This window comes from Rhineura floridana, chromosome 10 (genome assembly GCF_030035675.1).
Source record: "Rhineura floridana isolate rRhiFlo1 chromosome 10, rRhiFlo1.hap2, whole genome shotgun sequence".
Lineage (NCBI taxonomy): Eukaryota > Metazoa > Chordata > Lepidosauria > Squamata > Rhineuridae > Rhineura > Rhineura floridana.
In genome coordinates this window covers 65,217,383-65,240,181 of record NC_084489.1, presented here as the reverse complement: position 1 = coordinate 65,240,181, position 22,799 = coordinate 65,217,383, and the positions used below count along the sequence as shown (strand labels likewise).

The 22,799-nt window shown below is 38.0% G+C and overlaps 1 protein-coding gene across 3 annotated transcripts in view; it reads right to left on the bottom strand.

Annotated features, from left to right (window-relative positions):
• The window catches only part of WAC (WW domain containing adaptor with coiled-coil), a 70,150-nt gene that overhangs the window by 38,335 nt on the left and 9,016 nt on the right, over positions 1–22,799 (bottom strand). For all 3 annotated transcript variants that reach the window (XM_061587893.1, XM_061587894.1, XM_061587896.1), the window contains exons 4-7: positions 3,313–3,419; positions 2,295–2,410; positions 2,106–2,218; positions 240–557 (exon numbers count right to left, since the gene is read on the bottom strand). In XM_061587893.1, the coding sequence (XP_061443877.1) occupies positions 240–557; positions 2,106–2,218; positions 2,295–2,410; positions 3,313–3,419 (654 nt within the window). The remainder of the gene's footprint in view (positions 1–239; positions 558–2,105; positions 2,219–2,294; positions 2,411–3,312; positions 3,420–22,799) is intronic.

The window sequence follows — 22,799 nt, the reverse complement described above, 5'->3', positions numbered from 1 at the left end:
TCCAACTTATGGTGACCCTATGCATAGGGTTTTCATGAGGCTGAGAGGTAGTGACTGGCCCAAGGTCACCCAGTGGGCTTCATGGCTGTGTGGGGATCTGAACCCTGGTCTCCCAGGTCATAGCCCAACACCTTAACCATTACACTGTACTGGTATAAAATTCAGTTAATATAGACTTTTAACTCTTCTGTACAGGGCAGTCTACAGTTCTAAAAGAGCGAATGTAAAACTTTTTTTACCTGGCAAACCTTTTCTCTCTGTTTTCTGTGACGGGATAGAAGAGGTGGGTGTAGGCAGTTTTGATAAGGAAGATGCTCCATTTGCATCAAACGATTTCTTTGGCTGATGGTCAGACTGTAGAGAAAATGGACTAGGAGGAACAGAACTTGGGGCAGAAGATGGGTGAACCACTGTTTTGATGGGATGTTGTACTGGGGTAGAACTACTGTGAGTCTCTGTTCTTGGCAGTCTGTAGTCTCTGTCGTTGTGTCTGCTTGTCTGAGACAAAATATTCTGTGGGAGCATATTAGCGGCATCACTGGAATGCTTCTCTTCCACTTTTGTTTATCATTCACAATGTTGCAATGGGAAATGGAAAAGACCAAGTTAGAGTTCCAATACTGACCAAGTAAATATGCCAATATCTGTATTTACGGAACTTCATTCTTATTCTAGCTCCAATTGTAAATAATAAACAATTCATGAAGTACTTAATGCTGTGATGCATTTATCAAAATGAACTTTCTGAACATTCATATAATATTGACAAATACCACACCAAAGAGGTTTGAATGTTTTGTACAAGATTCCATAAATATGAACATCTATTTAAGAAAAAAAAGCATCTCCCAGACTCTGGGAAATTTCTGCCACTGCTGAGTTAATTGGCAAAAGAATTCTGTATTTTGTTTTTTACAGTTTTAGTTTTATTGTTTAAAACATCACTTAAAACCGATGATGGATCTCAAAATTAAGTACTTCAACTTTGGAAAATCAGTAGCTTTTGTATTCAAACCTAAAGTACTGCATCACTACTATGGACAAAATATTTATAAATATTTGTATACCGCATTTTTTCATTTTTTTAAAAACATCAAAGCGATTTACAACAAATAAAAAACCATACAGTACAAAACATGAAAAATACAGTACAAAAAACCAAGCTCAACTATTGTAAAAAGACATCTTATTTACCTGCATACACCTGGCAGAACAGAAAGGTTTTCAGGAGGCATTTAAAGGCTAAAACAGAAGGCACCTGCTGAATCTCTTTTGGCAGGGCATTCCAGAGAACTGTGTTGATGACACTGAAGGCTCAATTTTATGTGGATGTTAAATGTGCCTCACCAACTCGGGAGATGACCAATGCTGCTCCTGCAAATGCCCTCAGTGATCAAGCTAGGATATAAGGGCTCAGGCAGTCCCTTAGATACCCTGGACCTAAGTTATTCTGAGCTTCATATAATACAAGGGCCTTGAATCTGGCTCAGTAGTGAAGGGACAGCCAGTGCAGATGTTTTAAGAGTGGTGTTACATATTGTCGGCCATGTGCCCCCCTCAGCAGTCTGGCCACATTTTTCACCAGCTGAAGCTTCCAAACCAGGGGCAAGGAATCCAGCCTTGATGGATATGTGAGTATTTAATTTTTTAAAGGTAAGGTTTAGTCTTAGGCATACTTTAATACTGACAATATTACAATTGTGCTTGAAATTTATGAAAAAAGTAGAATAGGCAATATTTATAACAATGGCTACACTGGCAAATTTTTAAATTAATAAAACAAAATACACAAAGCAATCCTGGTTCTCAACTCAAGCAGAAGACTTGGATGTGCTCGAGAGCTTTTACTCATTTTGATGAAGAAAATGTAAAGAATAGGCTTGTGTGAGGGCTGCAACTCATGCAATCCATTCTAATAAAATAGATCACAGGAATTATTTCAGTGTCTATATAAGAATCAGGCGTAAGTACACCACGATCAGGAAGCAGAAACACATTTAAACAAAGCCTGGCATACCTGTAAAATGTGTTCAAAATGAAAGTACTGGAGAAACATACAAAACTGACAGGCACAGAAATATATTATTGTATTAAAACATACATACTTCCACTAGCAAATCCACTACTAGCAGTCCCCTGCATCACCTCTCTCCTGTAATCTCTGTCTTTTGGAAAGCTGTTGACAGACATTTTGGTTGCTTCTTTTTGTCTCTGCTCTCTGGAGTAGAAAAAGCAAGCAGTTAAATAATATCAAGTGTACTACACTATATAACACCTATTGAATTAGTAGTTACCTTTCAAGCCATTCTTTTGGTTTTTCCCACTGTGAAACCTCTGTTCGGCAGTTATAGTAGTACTTTTTGCCAGAAGAACTAATGTGCTCAGACCAGTCATCTGCAGAATCGTAGGACTGGGGGAGGGGGAATAAAGGTGGAATCACCTCAATATATTATACGTAGTTGTCCCATTTTGATTTTTAATGTACACTTCACTGAAAATACTATGTTAAGGAAAAATGCAGCACACTACAACTAAAACTGTAAACTGCCCAGAGATCTGCAGCTATGGGGTGGCATATAAATGTCATAAATAAATAAACATCATATTACTACTTTAAAATTATAAACTGAGCAATTTAGTAATAGGAATACTTGTGCTCATAGGAGATTTGGGCCAGTGCAAATACAAGACTAATTAGGATTCCAGCACTTGAGTATATGCACACCTCCCCATCAATTCTAGGTCCAAGCCTGAACATAATTCTAGCTCAGTCTGGGGGAAATCCAAATTCCACTTCAGAACTGAGTTGAATCAATGTACTGAAAAGTAATCTGGGATAGTCTGTTTATTTCAACTGGAGCTGAACATTCAGCCACACAAGTAAAGGGACATATGCACATATGTGCAATCCCAACATCCGTTCCCAAAACCCATGTTAATGTTACATCTGCAATGGCTAAAACTATTTGCAACAGCATCTAACTATTCTTCCCTCATGGTTCTGAGGAATGTCCTATTCTCCAGAAAGTTGAACCTGCTGCCATACCACATATAAAAAATCCTAGTTTTCCCCAACTTATAATGAATTCAAAACAACAAAGGTTCAGAACAACACGTATACGTATCCCAAACATAATGTGTTATGAACTCAAATACTAAACTTGGAGCACAGCATGGTCATGCTCTACTAATTTATATGAACACAAAATTAGCCAAACTTTCAACTTTTGATTTGTGGAAAAGGGAAGACACTGTCTATGGATTAATATAGTACGGTTAAACAAAGCTGCATAATTCACCATCAATACTTACTGCATCAGAAGTTTTACTTGGATTATTGCTAGGATTTGAAGAGTGTGAATTTGAGCTATGAAGAGCACTGTGGTTATGAGAATTTTCTTGTGGAGAATAACTGGTCCCTAAAAAATATAGTTAAAGTTTCATATTAGTTTTCATAGAAAAGTAAATATGCTTAATTTATCATGAAGCAGGTAACAGAACAATGGGAAATTGTAATCCTGATCTGTATCATTTTGTACAAATTCTTGCTCTGTTGCCTTTAAAACTATTCATGGCTCTGTTAGTTCAATGAAGTAGGATCAGTCTGTGAAGTTGATATATATAACCAATGAAAAGAAAGTAATAAGCTTCAAACTTCTACAAAGGATTCAAGCAAGAACTTATTACTCAACTTAAATTTTTACTAAGATACTTAAAATCCATTTAAGTCAGTGCTTCTTTGTGCATTAAGAATAGCTACAGCTACCTACTCAGGGTCGGCACCAGCCTGCCCAGGGCCCCAGCACCCAAAAAGTGGAACTCATTGAATAGAATGGCACACAACGCCCAAAAAACACCATAAGAGCGGAACAAGCACCATATGAGTTGGGCTTTAGTGCAATTGCATCTAATTGAGACCGCCGCATTAGCAAAGCACCGTAAATCGAAGTGCCATAAAGCAGGGCCCTAGTGTACTTGAGTACACTCACAGAACTCTACTCTGACAAGGGCATTAACTGCCCATTACCAGCACATTACTCTAGTTTACTTGATAGCTGGAACACACCCCTTTTAAGCACCAGTAATACATCTGTTTCATTACTAATATAGGGAAAGAGATAAAAAAATTGTATGTGATAGTAACTGCAATTTTTTTTAATCTTTTTTCTATTTGAAAGTTCTCAATATTTATAAAATAGAGAGAAAAGGAAATCCAGGTTAATCAGAAAAATCATAACATATTTGTTTAATATTATTATATATATTTAACAATATTCTAAATGCATTATCAATTTTTTAGTTATTTATAAGATGTTTCTGTATATGCTTATTTTTAAATATATAATTTAAAAAATCCATTTTGGGACCTAACTACAAGTAAGGACGCAATCCAACTTGCATTTATGCAAGGCTGAGGGGAGTTAGATATGGTGGATCTTCAGCTGAACCAGCTGGGTCCCAGCTCAGCCATGCTACACCAGAGTAAGTAACTCAGCTAGCCTTAGCTGAGACCAGCACAAGTGGAGCCAGCATAAGGCTGGGAAAAGGGGCGTGTCATGGCCAAGGTGAGAGGACTTAGACCACATCTGCATGTTTGGAGCACTCCTGGAGATCCCAATCCAGGCAAAAGTTACACCAGGAAAAAGGTTAGTCTAAGAAAATAATTGCAATAGGAGTCAATGGAGAGCTTACTCCCTGGTAGAGGTATTTGAGAGAGCAGACTTTTTACTTTCTGAGCTGGTGTTCAGTCAAGCCAGAGGCTCCTGAATGGCAACTGGATGCGGTGGAACTTTATGCTGGCTTCTCTTGCTCCAGCACAACTTATGCCAGCTTCCCATGAGTTGGATTGCTCTGTAAATTAGTGCTTTCTGAACTAGTGGGTTGAATTTAGGCTACAGTTTTCTATTTGTCTTTTAGAAGGAAAGCCACAGTCCAAGCCAAATTATCATTAACTTGTATCAAAACAAACAGAGAATAAGAGCTGAAAGGTTTTTATTTCATCTAGTCTGGCACACTCCTATGTACATTAACCTGGCATAAGTCCCACCTAACTCATTGGGGCTGAGACGTATAGGATTGCACTCAGTTTTACTCTCAATCAAAACATAAAAACCCCAAGTTGCCATTTCCTCTTTCTTATCTTTTATTTTACTGTGCAATCCCATCTCTATTAAATTATCTACCTCTGAAAAAAGGAGGGCAAGAAAACACTTTAGTCCTTTAACTCCCTTACAGACATTTTAACTATGTCAAATAACGTTTTAAAGAAATACTGGATGGGATACAACTCACTACTACAGATATTTTAAAAGCTGAGCCACATGGGCTTTAATGCTTTGTATATTTGCCTGTTTCTGAAGTCAAAATGCAGTCAGATAAATTTGCATATAGTTACACAACTGAAGACATTTGATAAAGTTGTTTTAAAGCACTAGTTAACAGTATCCTGATATTTGGCTGCCCTCTACTCTCGAAATTACAGCACAATCCTATGCATGAAAAAATCCCATTATATCCAAGTGGAATTTAGCAAGTGTGTATAGGACTGCAGCCTTAGTTATTTTAAAGACACTACTCAGGCAGAAACTCCTGTTAGAAACCCTAACCAGTTTTTCTATTCATACATTATGCATTCATCTCTCCTAAAACTGAGGCAGTTATTCAACACTGCTTGAAAAAGAAATGCTAAAAAGCACTGTAAGTCCAGAAAAAGCACTTTAAAAGGGAAGGACTTTTATGAAGTTGAGGTTCTCCCGATTCAAAATATAGGCCCAGTTCGCATGATGCCAAACCATGGTTTAGCACTGCATACATAAACTTCCACAAACCCAGGCATGACTGCAAGGAGATCTTCTGCAAACTTAGTACTTTCACTTTCAAAGAAAGTTGACTTAGCATTAAGTATGTGCTACAGGTCATGGTTTACAACAAATAATGGGTAAACAGTACTTCCTCTATCCAAAGTTTTCAGGGCAGGGTACACCAATAATTAAAATAAATCCAACTGCAGAACAGGAGTAGAGAGGTAAATTCTGGAAATTTTGAAACCATGCAAAAACAGCAGGGATTCCCTCTCCCCATTCCCCTGCCCCACCCCCAGAAAAAATAAGGAAAAGTTTGCAAAAATATACAGTACTTTTTTAGCCACCTTTACAAATCAAAAGTCACTTTAGGAACATAAAATGTATAATGTATAATTTAGTTTGCCATTAAATTATCATGTTTAGTATATTAAAAATATAGTTTATTCAGACAATAATTACAAATAGAGTTTACTTTTTTACATTTTTAAATTTGTTACAAATGGAGCTAAGTTCCCAAACTGCAAGGAACCTGGCATCTCTTGTTTTGTCAGTTCATGAGGAGCAGGCAAAAAACAGTAAGAACAGCAGAAACCATCAACATTATAGTAAAAAACAAAAGCTATGTCTCTTTCAGTCCTCCTCAATGTTAAGCAGACATGAAACACTCATTTACATAAAAAGAGCTGAGAAAAAGAGGGGGGAACCAACACTCAACCAATACTACATGAAATCTGATTTCTCTAATCTTCTGAACTATCCTATCCTTTTTTTGCTTCTTTGTATTTTCCAGATCTCTATGTATGGATGTGAAAGCTAGACAGTGAAAAAAGTGGATGAGAAAACTCAACTTATTTGAAATGTGTTGGAGGAGAGTTTTGCGGATACCATGGACTGTGAAAAAGACAAATAATTGGGTGTTAGAACAAATTAAACCAGAACTATCACTAGAAGCTAAAATGATGAAACTGAGGTTATCATACTTTGGACACGTAATGAGATGGATTGATTCCATAAAGGAAGCCACAGACCTGAACTCACAAGACCTGAACAGGGTTGTTTATAACAGATGCTAATGGAGGTCACTGATTTATAGGGTCACCATTAAGTCTTAATCGACTTGAAGGCACATAACAACTTATCATATTTATTATGGACTTCTCAAAAAACTGAATGATTGCCAGGATTGAAACAAGTTTCTATACTCTTTCGCATGTCATACTCTAATGTTTCCCCAATTTTCCAGGAAACAAAAACAAAAAGGCTCTGGGGAAAAAATGGGAAATCTCCCTTTCTTTTCTCTTTTTTTGTCTCTCACAGCTCTTACTGTAATTTAAACCCTCAACCACAGATGCTATGATGGAATGTTCAGTTATTTTAAGTGCAATTACTTTTTTCTTTCAACAGTGAAGAACTATACCAGGGTTTCTATAATTATAAGGTGTTCTGAGTAATATTCATATGAAGAAACGAAGCCTCTCAGCACAAGCCTATACATATTTACTCAGAAGTAAATCCAACTGTGTTGAATGACCTTATCCTTAAGTGTGAAAAGAATTATAAAAGTATTTATACACCACCATCTCAAAAAAGTCTGTATGTACAACAATATGTAAACAATTAAACATGAAAAACTATTTAAAAATTGCCTTAAAAGGTTTGTGTGCCAACTTTTGTATTTAGGAATAAAAATGGTTTTATGAAACAAGGAAGCAACTAGAGGAGACAACACTAGACAGACGTTTAGAAAGCATAAGATCTATTATCTAACTTTATTTCCACTAACGTCAAGAAAAAGGTACAAGCATTACCAAAATCTTTTGGTTTAGGATCACATATTCTAGGTCAGTAATACATCAGATGGGTTCAAGCCACATTTATAAGGCTATTTTTTAAATATATTTACAATAATTTCTAAACTGCTGAGTATTTAAAAATCTCCAAGCATCTCTAAACAGCTTAAAGCATGTTCAAAAACTGAACAAAAAAAATTCAAATAGGTAGGCTCTTATTCGTGTCCAATAATTACCTAAAAAATAATCATGGTGAATATTGAACCTGCTAAGAAATATCACAGCACAATTAGGAACAGAACAAGTGACATATTTACCAAAATCATACTGCAGATAGATCTGAAGCACTGTTACTGAACTGATGTTGAGTCAAAGCAAGAACACTTCTAAGGCATGATCATCACTCAGCTCTTGAGTATTAACTGAACACAGGTCTTATCTGCATTTTATGTACTCTGTGCTCCTACATAACTTGCATCACATTATAATTTTTACTCAAATAACTAAAGTAGTCTCGTAATCATATCAAGACACATCTCTATTAAATCAGTCAGTCTAACCCCCGCCCCCCAATAATTAAGACAGGTGGAGAACTGAATCTGGCTGGTGGGTGAAACTGTTATTTCACCAGCCCCTCATGGGCCAAGTATGATAGGAAGTCAAAGCTGCCTGCCTGTCAATCACCTGATATCACAATGTCCACAGGCAACCATTTTTTGCCCACATGGGTCTTGAAGAGCTTGCAAGTGGCTTCACAAGAGCCAACAATCAGCTCAAAGGTTTTGTGGAGTGCTTTGTACAGGGCTTTGTCCGCACCACCAATCAGCTGATTAGGAGGCATCTTCAACCCTTCTTTTGGCTGAGCCAGGTTGTTACTGGGTCCCACATCTGGCATCGCTTATGCCATAAGTTGTAAGGCAGACAGATGTGGTTTGGCCAGAATGGCCTAGTGGGCCAACAGGAGAGACCTGGTAGGCCTAGTAAAAATATTTTTTCGGAAACATCTGAAACACATTGGACATTAAACTTTTTCTTCTACCCCTTGCTTCCTGCTCACTCCCACTCACTGACTGGGGTCACCCCTTTTTTGCTGGACCTAATTAAGCCTGCAGGACAGAGATTCTCCACCCCTACATTATGTTATCCAAAAGTCTAATTTTATTTTTACCCAGCATGCTATGTTGTATGTAGAAGTGCATTTACACTATAAAGCACTTGCTCTCTGTTTAAAAGAACGAAAGCATCTTGACTACTTCTTGCAAGAAGTCAATGCCAAGAACTAGGGAAACGAATAAGAACATTCCCTCCAAACTTGTTGGACACCAAATTCAGCTTCCTTTCAAATATGTTACATATTTCACATACATTAACAACCAAAACATAAAACATAGCACATACTTTGTTACTTAGCATAATAATAAGCATCCCCACAAATGACGACAGCAGTTCTGTCATACTTGTATGGCTCAGTACTTGCAGTGCTCCAGTAATGTGAGAGCTACCGTAGTGCCATGCCTTCCTGCACTACTGGGTCGTACAACATGCAGGTCTCTTCCCCACCCCCGTAACCAAGTTTCCCAAGAGTTGACACTAGCATGGGAAGAAGTCAGAGCACAAACTCTTAAAAGCTATCATAATTAGCATGAGAGAGAGTTGTGCTGCTGCAGTTCCTCCCCTACCATTGTAATGCTTTTCTGGATGAAAAAGAATGCACCTAACTGCAGCATGGGCTTGTTCTGCCCTCTGCCTGTGCACATACACATGCTTATAGGAAGCAGATGATGGCCAGGGGTCAGCTTGAACACAACAGGCAAGACAAAATATCACTGAAATGTAAGAGAAACATGTTCAGTACAGATCCATACAAAATCAAAACAGCAAAGTCTAGAAATTTTACCAGGAACCTTCTAGCTAAAGATTAAAAAACAAGAATGGAAGAATACAAGCAGTCCAAGTTTCATTCCCAAGCGCTACATCTGGTTTAAGCAGAAAAATAAGAGGTTTTCAGCATTACAAATCACAGGTTCCGACTTTCAAGCATCTGCTTAAGTATTTCATCTTAACAGAAGAAAATTATATAATTTCTAATTCAGGAATGGGATGACTTCACTAACTTTTTAACACCGTCATCCTATAGTTCACTGATGTGTGCTAAATTTATAAAGCAGGAGAGAAAGCCCCAAAATTTATAAAGCAGGAAAGCATGTTCAGAAGCTCCAACAGTTAGAATCAGTAGACATGCAATAGTTATGCCTTGAGTATGCACGATTAAGAGCATAAGAAATGCCTTGCTGGACTTCATTAACATACACCTAGGACAGCATTTCTTGCAAGAATTTCAGCAAGCAGGAGATTCCTTATTATTGAGTCATACACTCCACTGCCTTTTTTTTTAACCAACGTATACAAGGTTTAAAGATATCAACATAATAAAAAATATAACCACTGACAGCCAAAACAAATTATAGCAAAACCACAGTCAAGCAGTTAAAAAAACAGCAGAACACATGAGAAATTCATAATCTTACTAAAACAACCACCCTTAAAATAATTTCCATCGCCCACTGAAAGAGAACTAGTGAGGTTGTTTTTTCAAATCCAGAACACCACATTCTCCTAGATCCTGATGCGCCTATTTCAAACAACAGCAGGACCCACATGAGATGAAAGTCCCAAGCAGGCTTGTATGGAAGGATGCAATTCTCAATATATTCTGGCCCCAAACTACAAAGGGATTTAACAAAGCCAGTACCTTAAATTGACCCTAGAAGCAAACTGGTAACCAATGAAACTGATGGAGGATTGGTGTAATATGAGCTCAATGGGCAGCTTGTCAGAATCCTGGCAGCCATGTTCTGAATCAGCTCTGGCTTCCAGACTGCTCAATGGTCGCTCCATGTAAAACGCATTGTAGTATTCCAACTTGACAATGTCAAGAGCATGAATGCCTGAGGCCAAGTCTGATTTTTCCAGAAAATGATATATATATATCTCCTGCCTTTCCTCCCAGCAGGAGTCTCCAGCCGGAGATTTGAGTCCAAGATAATTCCTAGAACGACACGCCTGATACTTCAGTGAGAGTGCAACCACCTCCAGAACAGATACAATACCTAATCCAGGATCAGTACCCCAACCAACAATACTTTCATCTTGTCTAGATTAATCTTCAACTTATTCACCTTCATCAAGTCCAAAGCAACTGCCCGACTCAAATCCAGAACTTCCATAGCTTCCCTGTGCTAATGGCTACAGAGTAGGGCAGCAGTCTCCAAACATCATGTGCTTGAACACACACACCCCGTACAACCAGAGTCATTTCAGAACAGTAGAAATGTTAATTAAGTGGTCTATAAATGTCTTAAACAAACAGTACTCCCCTGGAGAAAAAATCCAGGATACCATGGTTGATGGTGTCAAACACTATTGAAAGGACCAGGTGAGTTAACAGTGCGGCACTCACCCAGCAAACATCCTCCACCATCAAGGCAGATGGTTTTACAGTGGTTCTGATCCTATCTGCAGGGTCAGTTTCAGAGAACAGCATTGGGTGATTCTCTTTTGGCCCCCTGGCAGTTCTGCTTTGGGGCGCCACAGTACTATCTTGTCCTCAGTGCTGTTTAACATCAATATGAAGCCCTTGGGAGGAGTCATCAGGAGATTTGGGGTGAAGTGCCAGTAGCATGCTGATGATACTCAACTCTATTTCTCTGTAACATCTGAATCAGGAGAGGCTGCGCACCGGCCTGAAGCAGTACCTGGTGATGGGCTGGATGAGGGCAATAAATTGACTCTGAATCTTAGCAAGATGGAGATGCTGTCGGTAGGTGGTTCCTGAGTGATAATTGGTCAACTGCTTGCTTTGGATGGGGTTGTACTCCCTCTGAAATAGCAGGTTTATAGTCTAGGGGTAATCCTGGATCCACCTTTGTCACTAGAGGCCCGGGTGACCTCAGTAGCTAAGAGTATCTGTTATAAGCTTTGGTCATTTCTGAACCGGGATAGACAACTGTTGTCCATGCACTGGTAAACTTCAGGCTGGATTACTGTAATGTGCTCTGTGTGGGGCTGCCCTTGAGGTTGACCCAGAAACTGCAGCTGGTGCAAAATGCAGCCGCGTGACTGTTCACTAGGGCAGGATATCACCAACACATAACCCTGCTGCTGAAAGAATTGTTCTGGCTGCCTGCAAGCTGCCAGGCCACGTTCAACGTGCTGGTTTTGGTGTACTAAACCCTATACAGCTTGGGACCAGGATGCTTGAAAGATTGTCTTATCCTATATACCCAATTGAGCATGCAGTCTGCAAGTGAGGGCCTCCTGCAGAAGCCATCATATCAGAAGATCCATTCCGCACAACATAGGAAGCGGACCTTTAGTGTAGTGGCACCTACCCTTTGGAATTCCCTGCCCTTAAATACTAGACCGGCGCCATCTCTTGTTATCTTTTTGGCGCCTACTGAACATCTTCCTCTTTCAACAAGCCTTTTAAGTAGGGAACTAATCCCAGTTTGCATCTGTTTTGGAATGGCTTTTTAAGATTTTTTTAAAGATGTTTTAAAAAGATGCTTTATTTTTAAAATATCTGTGATGTTTTAAGACGCTTTTAGTGTTTTGTTCTTTGTTTGCTGCTCTGGGCTCCTTCTAGGAGAAAGGGCAGGACAAAAGTTTAATAAATAATAAGACAACCAAGCAGTATCATTTTCAAAACTACACCTTGAAACCATATTGGAAAAGATTCCAATAATCAGTTTTGTGCAAGGTTTCCTTGTTCCATTACCTTAACCAGATAAAGAAAATTTAATAGTGGGTGGGCAGAAGGTAAATAGGAATCTACTGGTAGATCTGCAGGCGATTTGAAGTAGATAAGACTAGTGGGAGTCAGAAATCCTTGCCAAACAATGGTCACTGGAATTTCCTCTTTCTGCAATACATCATTTATTATCTTCTGTGAGCCAGCTGCCTGGCAGATTTAATAAGCTAGGAAGGGTAAGGATCCAGAGCATGTGTGATAACCTGTTCATATCTTCAGGTTGCACAAACTGAAAAGTATCTAAGAACAAGAGAACCCCCTTCTGACCACCAATTCTGAAATAATCACAGCATCCAAGTCAAAGTGGACATGACCAATTTATTTGTAAAGTTTCTTCCAAACTGGTCACATCCAGAACCCGGCTGGCAAGATTGCAACAGACCATTTATCACACAGAACAGCTCCACTGGACAACATTAAGCAGACAATGGTGGCAGAGAAAATAGCATGCACTTGCCCTCTCTGTCACTTATTAGATTCTAAAACAGGGTCTAACAGATTGTTGAGCTCTCTATCATTTGTACTCTAGCCATCATGCTCATTTCTTCACATTCAAATCCTCAGAATATTAAGATGAATTGTCTTTACAACAACAAAAGAGGACATCTAGGAGCAATATTCTCCATATTCCAGAGATCAACCAGGATAGCAACAGCAACACTGACCATGTCATCAGGAAAACCCCAAGAGATGTCAGGAAACAAACCCGATCCAACAACCTCCTGGAGCAGGCCAATCTGCAGAAGCTATCTCCATAACAAGGAAACCATCCTCAGGTCCTTGCCCAAAATCTTTTGCTCATCCCTGTTCTAGCTTCCCAAGCACAAAAGGCACTTACTTTAAAAGTTCTCCCAGACAAACATGATAGATCTATACAGCTCTTCATCTCTTTATTGAGAATATCCAATTGTTCTACTATCAAAGGATCAATCCCATGCATATTTACCTATGGGTTAGCCCATTCAAAATAGTGGGGTTTACTTCAGAATAAACATACACAGCACTGTACTGTTAAATCTGCACTCCTATGCATATTTACATGATAGTAGATTCCACTGAACTCAGCAGGTTTTATTTCTCAGTAAACAAACATGAAAAGAAGGCAGAAGGACAGAACCTAAGCCAAAAAAAAAAAGCCCCTGGGATTTTAATCATCACCTCATTTGTTCAAATGGAAAATTAAGCAAATTTAGGGCACAGCAACTCTGTAGATTTCCTGGAAATTTTATTCCCCCAATTCCCAGCCAAACACCCAAGAAAGCCCACAGCTCCATGCGGTGGGACATGCTTCTGATGGAATGATGGGAGGGGTTGGCACATCACAATTTCTGTAGGTGCTATTGACATACAGTGACTTGTTTTGGACACAACACTGAACAATCGTTTGTTGAAACAAGGGAATATGAGTATCAAACTGTGGTTTATGATCCTGGTTCACAACAAAAGAGTTAATCCTTTAGTTTAGAACAGGAAACAGATGCTTCCAATCTCCTTCGCACACCCATGTTAGAAGAGGGAAGAATTTGTGAGCCCTCAATTTGCTTTGGTTAGTTCATGTATAACCTCCTCATATGTTATAGTCCGCTATGACCCTATTACTTTAATTATATGGGGGCAGCCCAGGAAGCCAAGTTGAATAATGACTTAGCATTATGTCCAAAACAGGTCTTTATTTTGAGATCCTATCTCTTGCTGCTGCTGTCCAGTTAAATTCCAGGCACCACCTTGCTACCCCCAAATTCAATGTGTGAGCTGCAAATGGTCTGTTTCCTGCTGTCATTGCTGGGTTAAGCACAGCGTACGATCTCCCTCTCCCTCCTGATCCAAAACGAATGCACACATTACTAACAGCCTGTGCCACCTGTTGCACTAACAGTCCATTCCTACAGAGAATTCCTAAGACCACTGAAATCAATATGTCAAATTTGATACAAATTTGTGTATATACCTCTCCATGGAATCAGGCTTCAAGCCTCACAAAGCATCATTATCTAGTTTGGTGGATTCTAACTTAGACTGAAAAAGCTACTTGTTGCTGGCATGTAAGTGAGAAGCAACAGGTACGAATTTAACCCTTCCCTCACTCATTGCTTTCCCATATAACCTTCTTCCTCTTACCATTTGCTCTAACATGATAAAAAAAGTGTTAAGCACCTTCTTCCTGCTTGCCACTCCTCCAAATAGTAATAACATTTTTACATTATATATAAATGAAAATACATCAGTTTTTTTTAAAAAAAGCAAGGAAATACAAGATACTAAACAATAAAATGGCAGCACTGAAACAAATAAGATAGCAGTTAAAATATTTTAAATTTACAGATTTTTTTGAAGCAGCAAGCAGGGGAAAATTATTTATTTCAAATATCACACATTATTACTCTTATCGTATCATTTATTACCCCCCCTTCACCCCAAAGTCCCAGTTTAAAATTTGTACTTAAAAACAATTTAAAAACAACTTACAGTAGGGTGGGTCATAAAAACATATTATCTCGGGTGTCAAAGGCCAGGATAACAAGGTGCGCCTTCCGTATTTGCCAAAAACTGTATAGTGAAGTTGCCAGATGCATCTCTGTGGAGTGGGAGTTCCACAACTTAGGGAACTATTAAAAGCTAGCTGCGATAGTCTTCACCAACTACCTAAAAATGGAAGGAGGGGGAGCCTATCGTATTTTGAAGAATGTATAACCTTGCCCATCCATCTGATCACACACAAAGGACAGAACAGGTCTGCAAGGTTTCTGATGACAATCTTAAAAGGCTGGGTAGGTTTATATTGAAAGAAGTATTTCTGAGGTGACCTGATCATAAGCCATTTAAAATTTTAAAGGTAAATACCAACTTTTTTTTCATTTAAAAAAGTATTTTAAAAAACAATAGGATTGCACTATACATATTAATATAGACAAGTACAAACAATATACAGCATTACAAGTACAAACAAAATATACAGCATTACTAATTCCTGCAAACCAGATTTTCCAGTTCTGCAACAATTCTGTCTCCCATTCTAGTTATCCCAGAGCCTGAGGAATGCCCCTACTGATCCCTGTCACAGGTCTATGCTACATACAAACATGTCCCATGCGGCAGAAAAGTTCACTGCTGATTATCTTCCCTTTGTTACTTGCAATTTATAAGCCAGTTTTTCAGCCATTGCAATATGCCAGAGGCAGGTGACCCAATTTTCTGTTGTTAAATGACCAGCCTGTTTTCAATTCTTCGCAATCTCTATCCTGGCACCTGCCAACATGAAACCAATCAAAGGCCTGTTGAAAACCCCCACCATTTTTTACTCCCAAATATTTAACAATGCCAATACAGGGGACATAATACCGTTTTGTTATTTTTCTCATTTCTAAAAAAAAAATCTCCCAATATTTATATACCTTTCCACTTTGTCAGACCATCTGAATATAAATGCCTTGCTGTTCACAACCTCTCCAGTGATTATTATTCCCTAAGCTTGTATCTGGGCCAGCCTGAGTGGTGTCAAATACCATTCATGAACCCATGTTAAGGAGCACCAACATTTTGAGCCAAGAAATGAATGGTCAGCCAATGCAGACAAGATCAGGGTTATACACACCAATCTCTGGATGCTAAACAAGAGTCTGGCAGCATTCTTTTGTTCCAAGTGATGTTTCCTGTTTTCAAAGGCAGCCCCACATAGAGAGTATTACAGTAAACTACTCTGGATGTAACCAGAGCATGGATAACTGATACCAGGCTGGTCTTCCTTGGGAAATTCAGCCGGTGAACAAGCTGCAGCTAGCCAAAGAAGCCTTGATAACCAATGTCTTGGTACTGTGTATCCAAGGAAAGGACCAGGTTAAGGAATATTCCAAATCTGCACTTTCTGCTTCAGATGGAGTGCAGCTCTGTCAAGAACAGGCTGAACATTCTAACTAAGATTGCAAAAACCCATGATCGCCGCCACCTTGTCATACCTGGGTTAATTTAATTCATAAACATTCTGCTTTACAGCTGTTCAGCATTTGAAGCACTAGATTCCTATTACACAAGTATTTTTAACTGGATAAACTGAATAGGCAAACCTTTAAAGTTTTGAAAAGTTATTGTTCAATATACGATTCCAGCACTACTGAACCAAGAATCCCCACTCAGTCAACCTCGAAGCCATGCACATATTCTAATTTCTTTGTAAAGTGAAGAAAGAGGTGAACTGGAGAGAATCCTAGCAGACTTGGAGGAAGAAAACAGAAACCTTCAGGCAAAATATGACTGGTTGAAGCAGCAACCGGAGTCGGTAGATAAAGCACTGTCTCCACTGCTATTCCCACTACCTGAGATGATGCCCATTTCCCCTCAGAGTCCACAAGATGCTGAACTCATTGCAGAGGCCAAACTACTTTGTCAGCAGAAAGGCTGTCTAGAAGCCAGGATGCAAATCCTGGAGGATCACAACAAACAGCTGGAATTGATGAATGGTACACAACTCAGTCTTCTCCTACCTCATTACAGAGGTCAGACAGTAATCAGCCAATGCTTCTCTGTGTAGTTGGCAGTCAGCCTTAAGAACCTATGGGTGAGGATGATCTGCTCAGTCCCTCCCAAGACACAAGCACAGGGTTAAAAGAGGTCATGGAACAGCTCAACAATTCTTTCCCAAGTACAAGAAGCCACAATGTAGGCAGCCTCTTCCACACGGCAGATGACTTGGGATGAGCAATGGAAATCTCAGTGACTGTGATGACCAAAAACAAGGTGTTAACAAGGTGTGTTTTACAACCAGTACCCACATAGTTTTTATAATATTCATATGACAAAAGGATTAGACTAAGAGTTTACATGAAAATAAATCTATATTTTTGTGAAGGGTGGTGGTACTATACTGAAGATTTTAGTAGTTTCTTAAGTCTGTTATTGTTTTGTTAACAATGACAGGTTTTACATGTTTATGCAGTTGTACAAAAAAAGTAAGAAAACTTGCATGTAAAATCTTGATAGCTATATAACTTGCCATTTCTTTATATGGAACACATTTTGAGCTGTTAAAAAAATTATAACCATTACAAAGAAAGACTAAACAAAGTGTGCTTTATAAAAAAAGTTTATATAAATCCCTATTAAAAAACAAAACAAAAAAGAGGCAGTGTATTTGTTTAGCATCACTTCAGCTCTGTAATTGTACCAGGCATATATTCATGTTCTGTGTTCTTTTCCTTACCAGAGAATTTCGGCAACACCAAAACTATCAACATACGTTTCCCGTTGTTTTGTGTCTGACTAGCACTGGCTTTAAAAAATAATATTGTCCTGAACTTTCAGTTGAGGTAGCTTTTCCACCTCCAAGTAGAAATTAAGTCTTACAGGAATTTATCCAGCTAGTTTATTGATTGTAAGCCACTTTGGGTTCACTTTTGTGAAGAAAAGTGACTAACAAATTAAATAATAAATAAATTCAAAACAAATACTTCTATAGCTATCTATAATATAATACTATTATGTCAAACCTTTCGGAAAGGTTCTTGATGTCCATTTGCAGGGCATGAACTACTATATCCTTTTTATTTTAGTTAAATATGTTCACCGTATATTGAGATATACATTAAAGATCACTGCAAGATAATATCTAACCCCATGAGTAATAAAACATACTGATAAATGAAAGGGAATATTAGAAGAAATAGAGCAGTAATAGAACCATATTGAATATTTACTGGGCATATCAACATACTGGGTTAGTCAACATGAACTGAAAGAAGTTTTGGAAACAGAGGCTAAGATTTACCAGACACAAAGGGGATTTCACTGAATAATTTCTAATATACCACCAGCAACTAAAGAACTGTGAGATGGCAAAGTTCTTCACTTAATTAAATGTTGGCATTTCTTGTATTCAGTACAATTTTACCACAACCATATTGCATCTGAGATGTGAAAAATAATTTTCAATTATTCAATTATTCAATTATTCAAGTGACAGATAAGCATTGCTGTAACACAGAAAAGTTAACCGTTCAATATTAAAATTAAACCAGCCATCTTCATCTTCTGAAATATCAGACAAACCAACACAAACTTTCCACTACCAATTAGACTAAGAAACAGAATAAACCAAACCTCCTCATGCATTATAGTTTGCTGCAGGCCTGTGGAGTCAGAGTCGTGGAGTCGGAAGCAATTTTGGGTGGAGTTGGAGTTGGTAGAAATGTACCAATTCCGACTTCAAAATAAATTTTGATTGACAATTTTTTTAAAATATAAATTCACAACGTCAAAGAAGCTTCCCATGAAGTCAGCTGTATTTGAGCATTTCACCATAACTGAAGATGGAAAACATTTTGTGTGTCAGAGTATGACACAGGACCCATATGAAGACTAATGCTGTGATGCCAAGATCAGCACATATTCAGGCAGCGATAAAAATGCTCCTACAAGAGATTCCAATTTAAAAAGACATTTACAGCGCTTTCTGGGGTGGTGGAGTCCGAAGCAATTTGGGGTGGGGTCAGACAGTAGAAAAATAGAGGAGTCGGAGGTTTGGCGTACCGACTCCACAGCCCTGGTTTGCTGTGACCCTATTACTTCAATTATATGGGGGCAGCCCAGGAAGCCAATTAAGTTTCAGCTCAGTTTGGTTCAGAGCCTTAGAAGAACCATATGAGATGGTCCAGCAAATCTTAGGGGACCACCTTTTACAATAAGACACCTCTCATCTTAGAACCTCAGGCAACTCACTGGAATCAAGCCTTTAAAAAAATCTAGCAAGCACTTACTGGCAAGATTCCCATTTTGTATACTTTGCATTTAATGATACAGCTGGTAGGTTATAATTCTATTTTGCATATTTAATTTCTGGAAGTTGTCATTATTTTAAAGTGATACATCCCATATTCTATCCAGTGTAACATATGGAGTTAAAAGAACTGGTACAGGCTAACATTTTGCCAAAGCAACAAATTATAATCTCTTCTTTTAGGGAAACCTTTGTTAAGGACATTTAATCACTACGCTTAATCAATATTCATATTCTTTTGCCCTATGGAAGAAAATACTGCTCCCAGTCGGTATATCCACTACTATACTGATGTATACAACCTAAAATGTAATTAGCAGCATCAGCTCTGAAAGTACTCATGATGGGCTTGGCAGGAGGTGGCACCTAGAACACCTACTCACTTCTCTCCATAAATTTTAAGTGACCAATAACTTAGGAACACAGGATGCTGCTTTATACTGAGTCAGACCATTGGTTCATCTAGTTCAGTACTGTTGATACTGACTAGCAGTGGTTCTCCAGAGTTTCAGGCAGATCTCTCCCAGCCCTACCTGGAGATGCTAGGGATTGAACTTCGGACCTTCTGCATGCAAGGCAGATGCTCTACTACTAAGCTATGGCCTCCAATGGTTCTAATCATTAGCTAGTGCAAGCAGGTGCTGGATCATCCAGATGCCGAACACAGGATCTGCCCTATCTTTTTGCCTGAGCACGAATAACAGTCTGCATACAGAAGCTCATTTTTGCTCATAGTTACTTATAAAAAAGTATTCTACATTAACACAGTCAAAGCTACAAAGCATTTTTAATATATGAATATGTTTATCATTTTTTAATCTATTTAGGATTTAATGTACTTTTAACTGTTTAATTGTATTCTTGTTTTGATGGTTTTTTAGTCTAATTATGTTTTAATTGTAAGCCGCCCTGAGTCTTTTGAGAAAGGGTGGGGTATAAATATTTTAAATAAATAAATAAATAAATAAGAGTTTCAAAACATGAGATTCAACACCAAACCTTGGAACAAGCAGAAAATGCTTCAGCTCATGCATGGAGGGAGGGGGGGGGGAAATCTTCCAATAACAGTCCTTCATACTTTGACTTATTGCTCTGGGATTGGCCTCTGACTTTCAGAGGGGGCTTTTTAAGGGAGCAAGTGGCTACTACTTCAAATGAGTTCTATCAAGTTCCCAAGAGCAGTACTGAGGCCAGTCTGGAACCTGGCCTTAGGGAAGTAAGTCTTAGGGCCAGATATCAAGTAAAATATAGTTTAATAAGCCTGTATCAGTATTTTCCAAGACTAAGCAAAAATGCTAAGTCAATGGCACAAAAAGGCATTGAAGTTTAATATTTCCACTCTAAGAATTTATTCAGTAAGGGAAATACAGCTAGGCTGAGAATATTAGCTGTCTCAACTGAATCTTGAGTTTGAGAATCCTGAATTCCAAATGTTTAACTTTCAGTGCTAAAAATGAAGAGCAATTTTCACGATTCAAAACTTTTAGTCTCTACATAAGATTAGCTACTAAACTAAATCTGTCCAGCAGAATTATTTGATCTGATTTACTAGAAGGCAACTACTTCATCTATTTCGTGGAGAAATAATACAAATAAAAATACTCCAACAAGTATTAGCTTTTTCTATTTTGTCTGGTCAATGCACATTGGATATTAGTGGTATTAATATGAATTTATAAAGTTTGAATACATGTGTCTATGTTTGCTTATTGATTATATTATATTGTATTAATATTTCATGATGTTCAATAATTTTTAGCTGGAGACAATATTTTTTCTTTGTATGTTTATATAATAAACTTTAGAAATTGATCTAAGAAAATGAGATCAACATCTTTATCTAAATTCCCAGTGTCATGCTTGCATGAAGGATCCCCCAATTAAGATATTGACACCTAGAACAGCCAGTTGGGGGATTTGATACTACCCATGCTCTAAAGATAGTACCTGATCCACTAGCAAACCTTATTCTCACAGACAGTCACTCAATTAGTTCCACTTATGTTTTCATACTATGCAGCACTTTCAGGAACCCCAGAAAAGTCTATGCAAAGCAGTCACATCCAAGTCCTGCTTTTTCATGCCCAATGTAGTCACATACAAAACCCCCACTCATTTCTGAGGCAATTTATAATCATTAAAAGATGAAAGAGCCAGCTAAGAGTACTATCACACATCAAAATGGATCAATGTACTTCTGGAGTGGGAACATAATTTTTTAACAGCTTTTTCTATCTTTTCCCAAATCCCACATTTTCACGATACCCCCACCCCCAAACCAGCTTGCTCACTGCAAAGGAAAGGCATACCCATATCGTGAGAGACTTGAGATATGCCAAGGAAGAGCTTCAGAGACAAACTGGCCTCAATTCCAAAACAAGGTTCAACAACAGCAGCCAACCCTGTTAAGCACACTAACATTTAACTGCAACTTTATTTTATTTATTTATTTATTATTTGATGTACATCCCGTCCTTCCTCCCAGCAGGAGCCCAGGGCAGCAAACAGAAATGCTAAAAACACTCTAAAACATCATAAAAGACCTTAAAATACATTAAAACAAAACAATGTTAAGAACATTTTTTTAAAAGCTTTAAAAACATTTTTAAAAAAAACATTTAAAAAAAATTATTAAAGAAAACATATTAAAAGCAATTCTAACACAGATGTAAACTGGGATAGGTCTCAACTTAAAAGGCTTGTTGAAAGAGGAAAGTCTTCAAAAGGCGCCGAAAAGATAGCAGAGATGGCTATGACTTATGACTTTAAGCTGTAAGCAACTCCATATGAGACCAACGTTTTTTTCTGGAAGATATAAATACCCTTAATATTATATTTTTCTACTCACTATTTTTTCCAAAGAGAAGCACACATTTACTACAATTGAATTTACTTCTAAGCAAATTGGTCAAGAGGTACACATTTGCTTTGCATTTATTTCTATATGCTCTATGGGAACAAGATGACATTTTAGCCCAGTTTCACAAAACGGTACTATACAATGGTGATCATCTGTTGATGAAGGAAACCATTAGCGGAATAGGGTGGGAGGCACTTTTTGACTATCATCCTAATGCTGTTTCAAAGGGTCCCTGCAACTCTTTAGAGTAAACTTAGAGGGGTTTGCCAAAAAAATGGTCTCCCTCACCATTCTACCCACGCTAGCAAATTTATAACTGGATACCACAATTTATCTTTTAAAAATGAAGCTCATCACATAAGCACTTTAGACGTACAGACAATGTGACAAGGTATTAAGATATTGGCAAATATAATATGCTATATTGTATTTCATTCCTACTACCCCTTTCTTCACAAAAGACAAACAAATTACGGATTGTTATAGATGTAGAATCCATAGAAACCTTAAATGTGTAATTCCGAGCAGCATGGAACTGTGACATAGGTATATTTAAAAGGTAAATAATAGAAATATGCATTATCTCTGTGTACCTCCTGAATTAGGAGTAAAAATAGGGCAATTCATGTGACCTTTTTCATTCCTGAATCGAACTGTGCCACTAAGCCATTTCAAGTCAGATGAGGGACTCCCTAAGGTCTCAAGTGCCCCCAAAGCACTGCATTTTTAAAGTGACCATTGAGTATTTTTTAAAAAAAGCAAAAGCAAG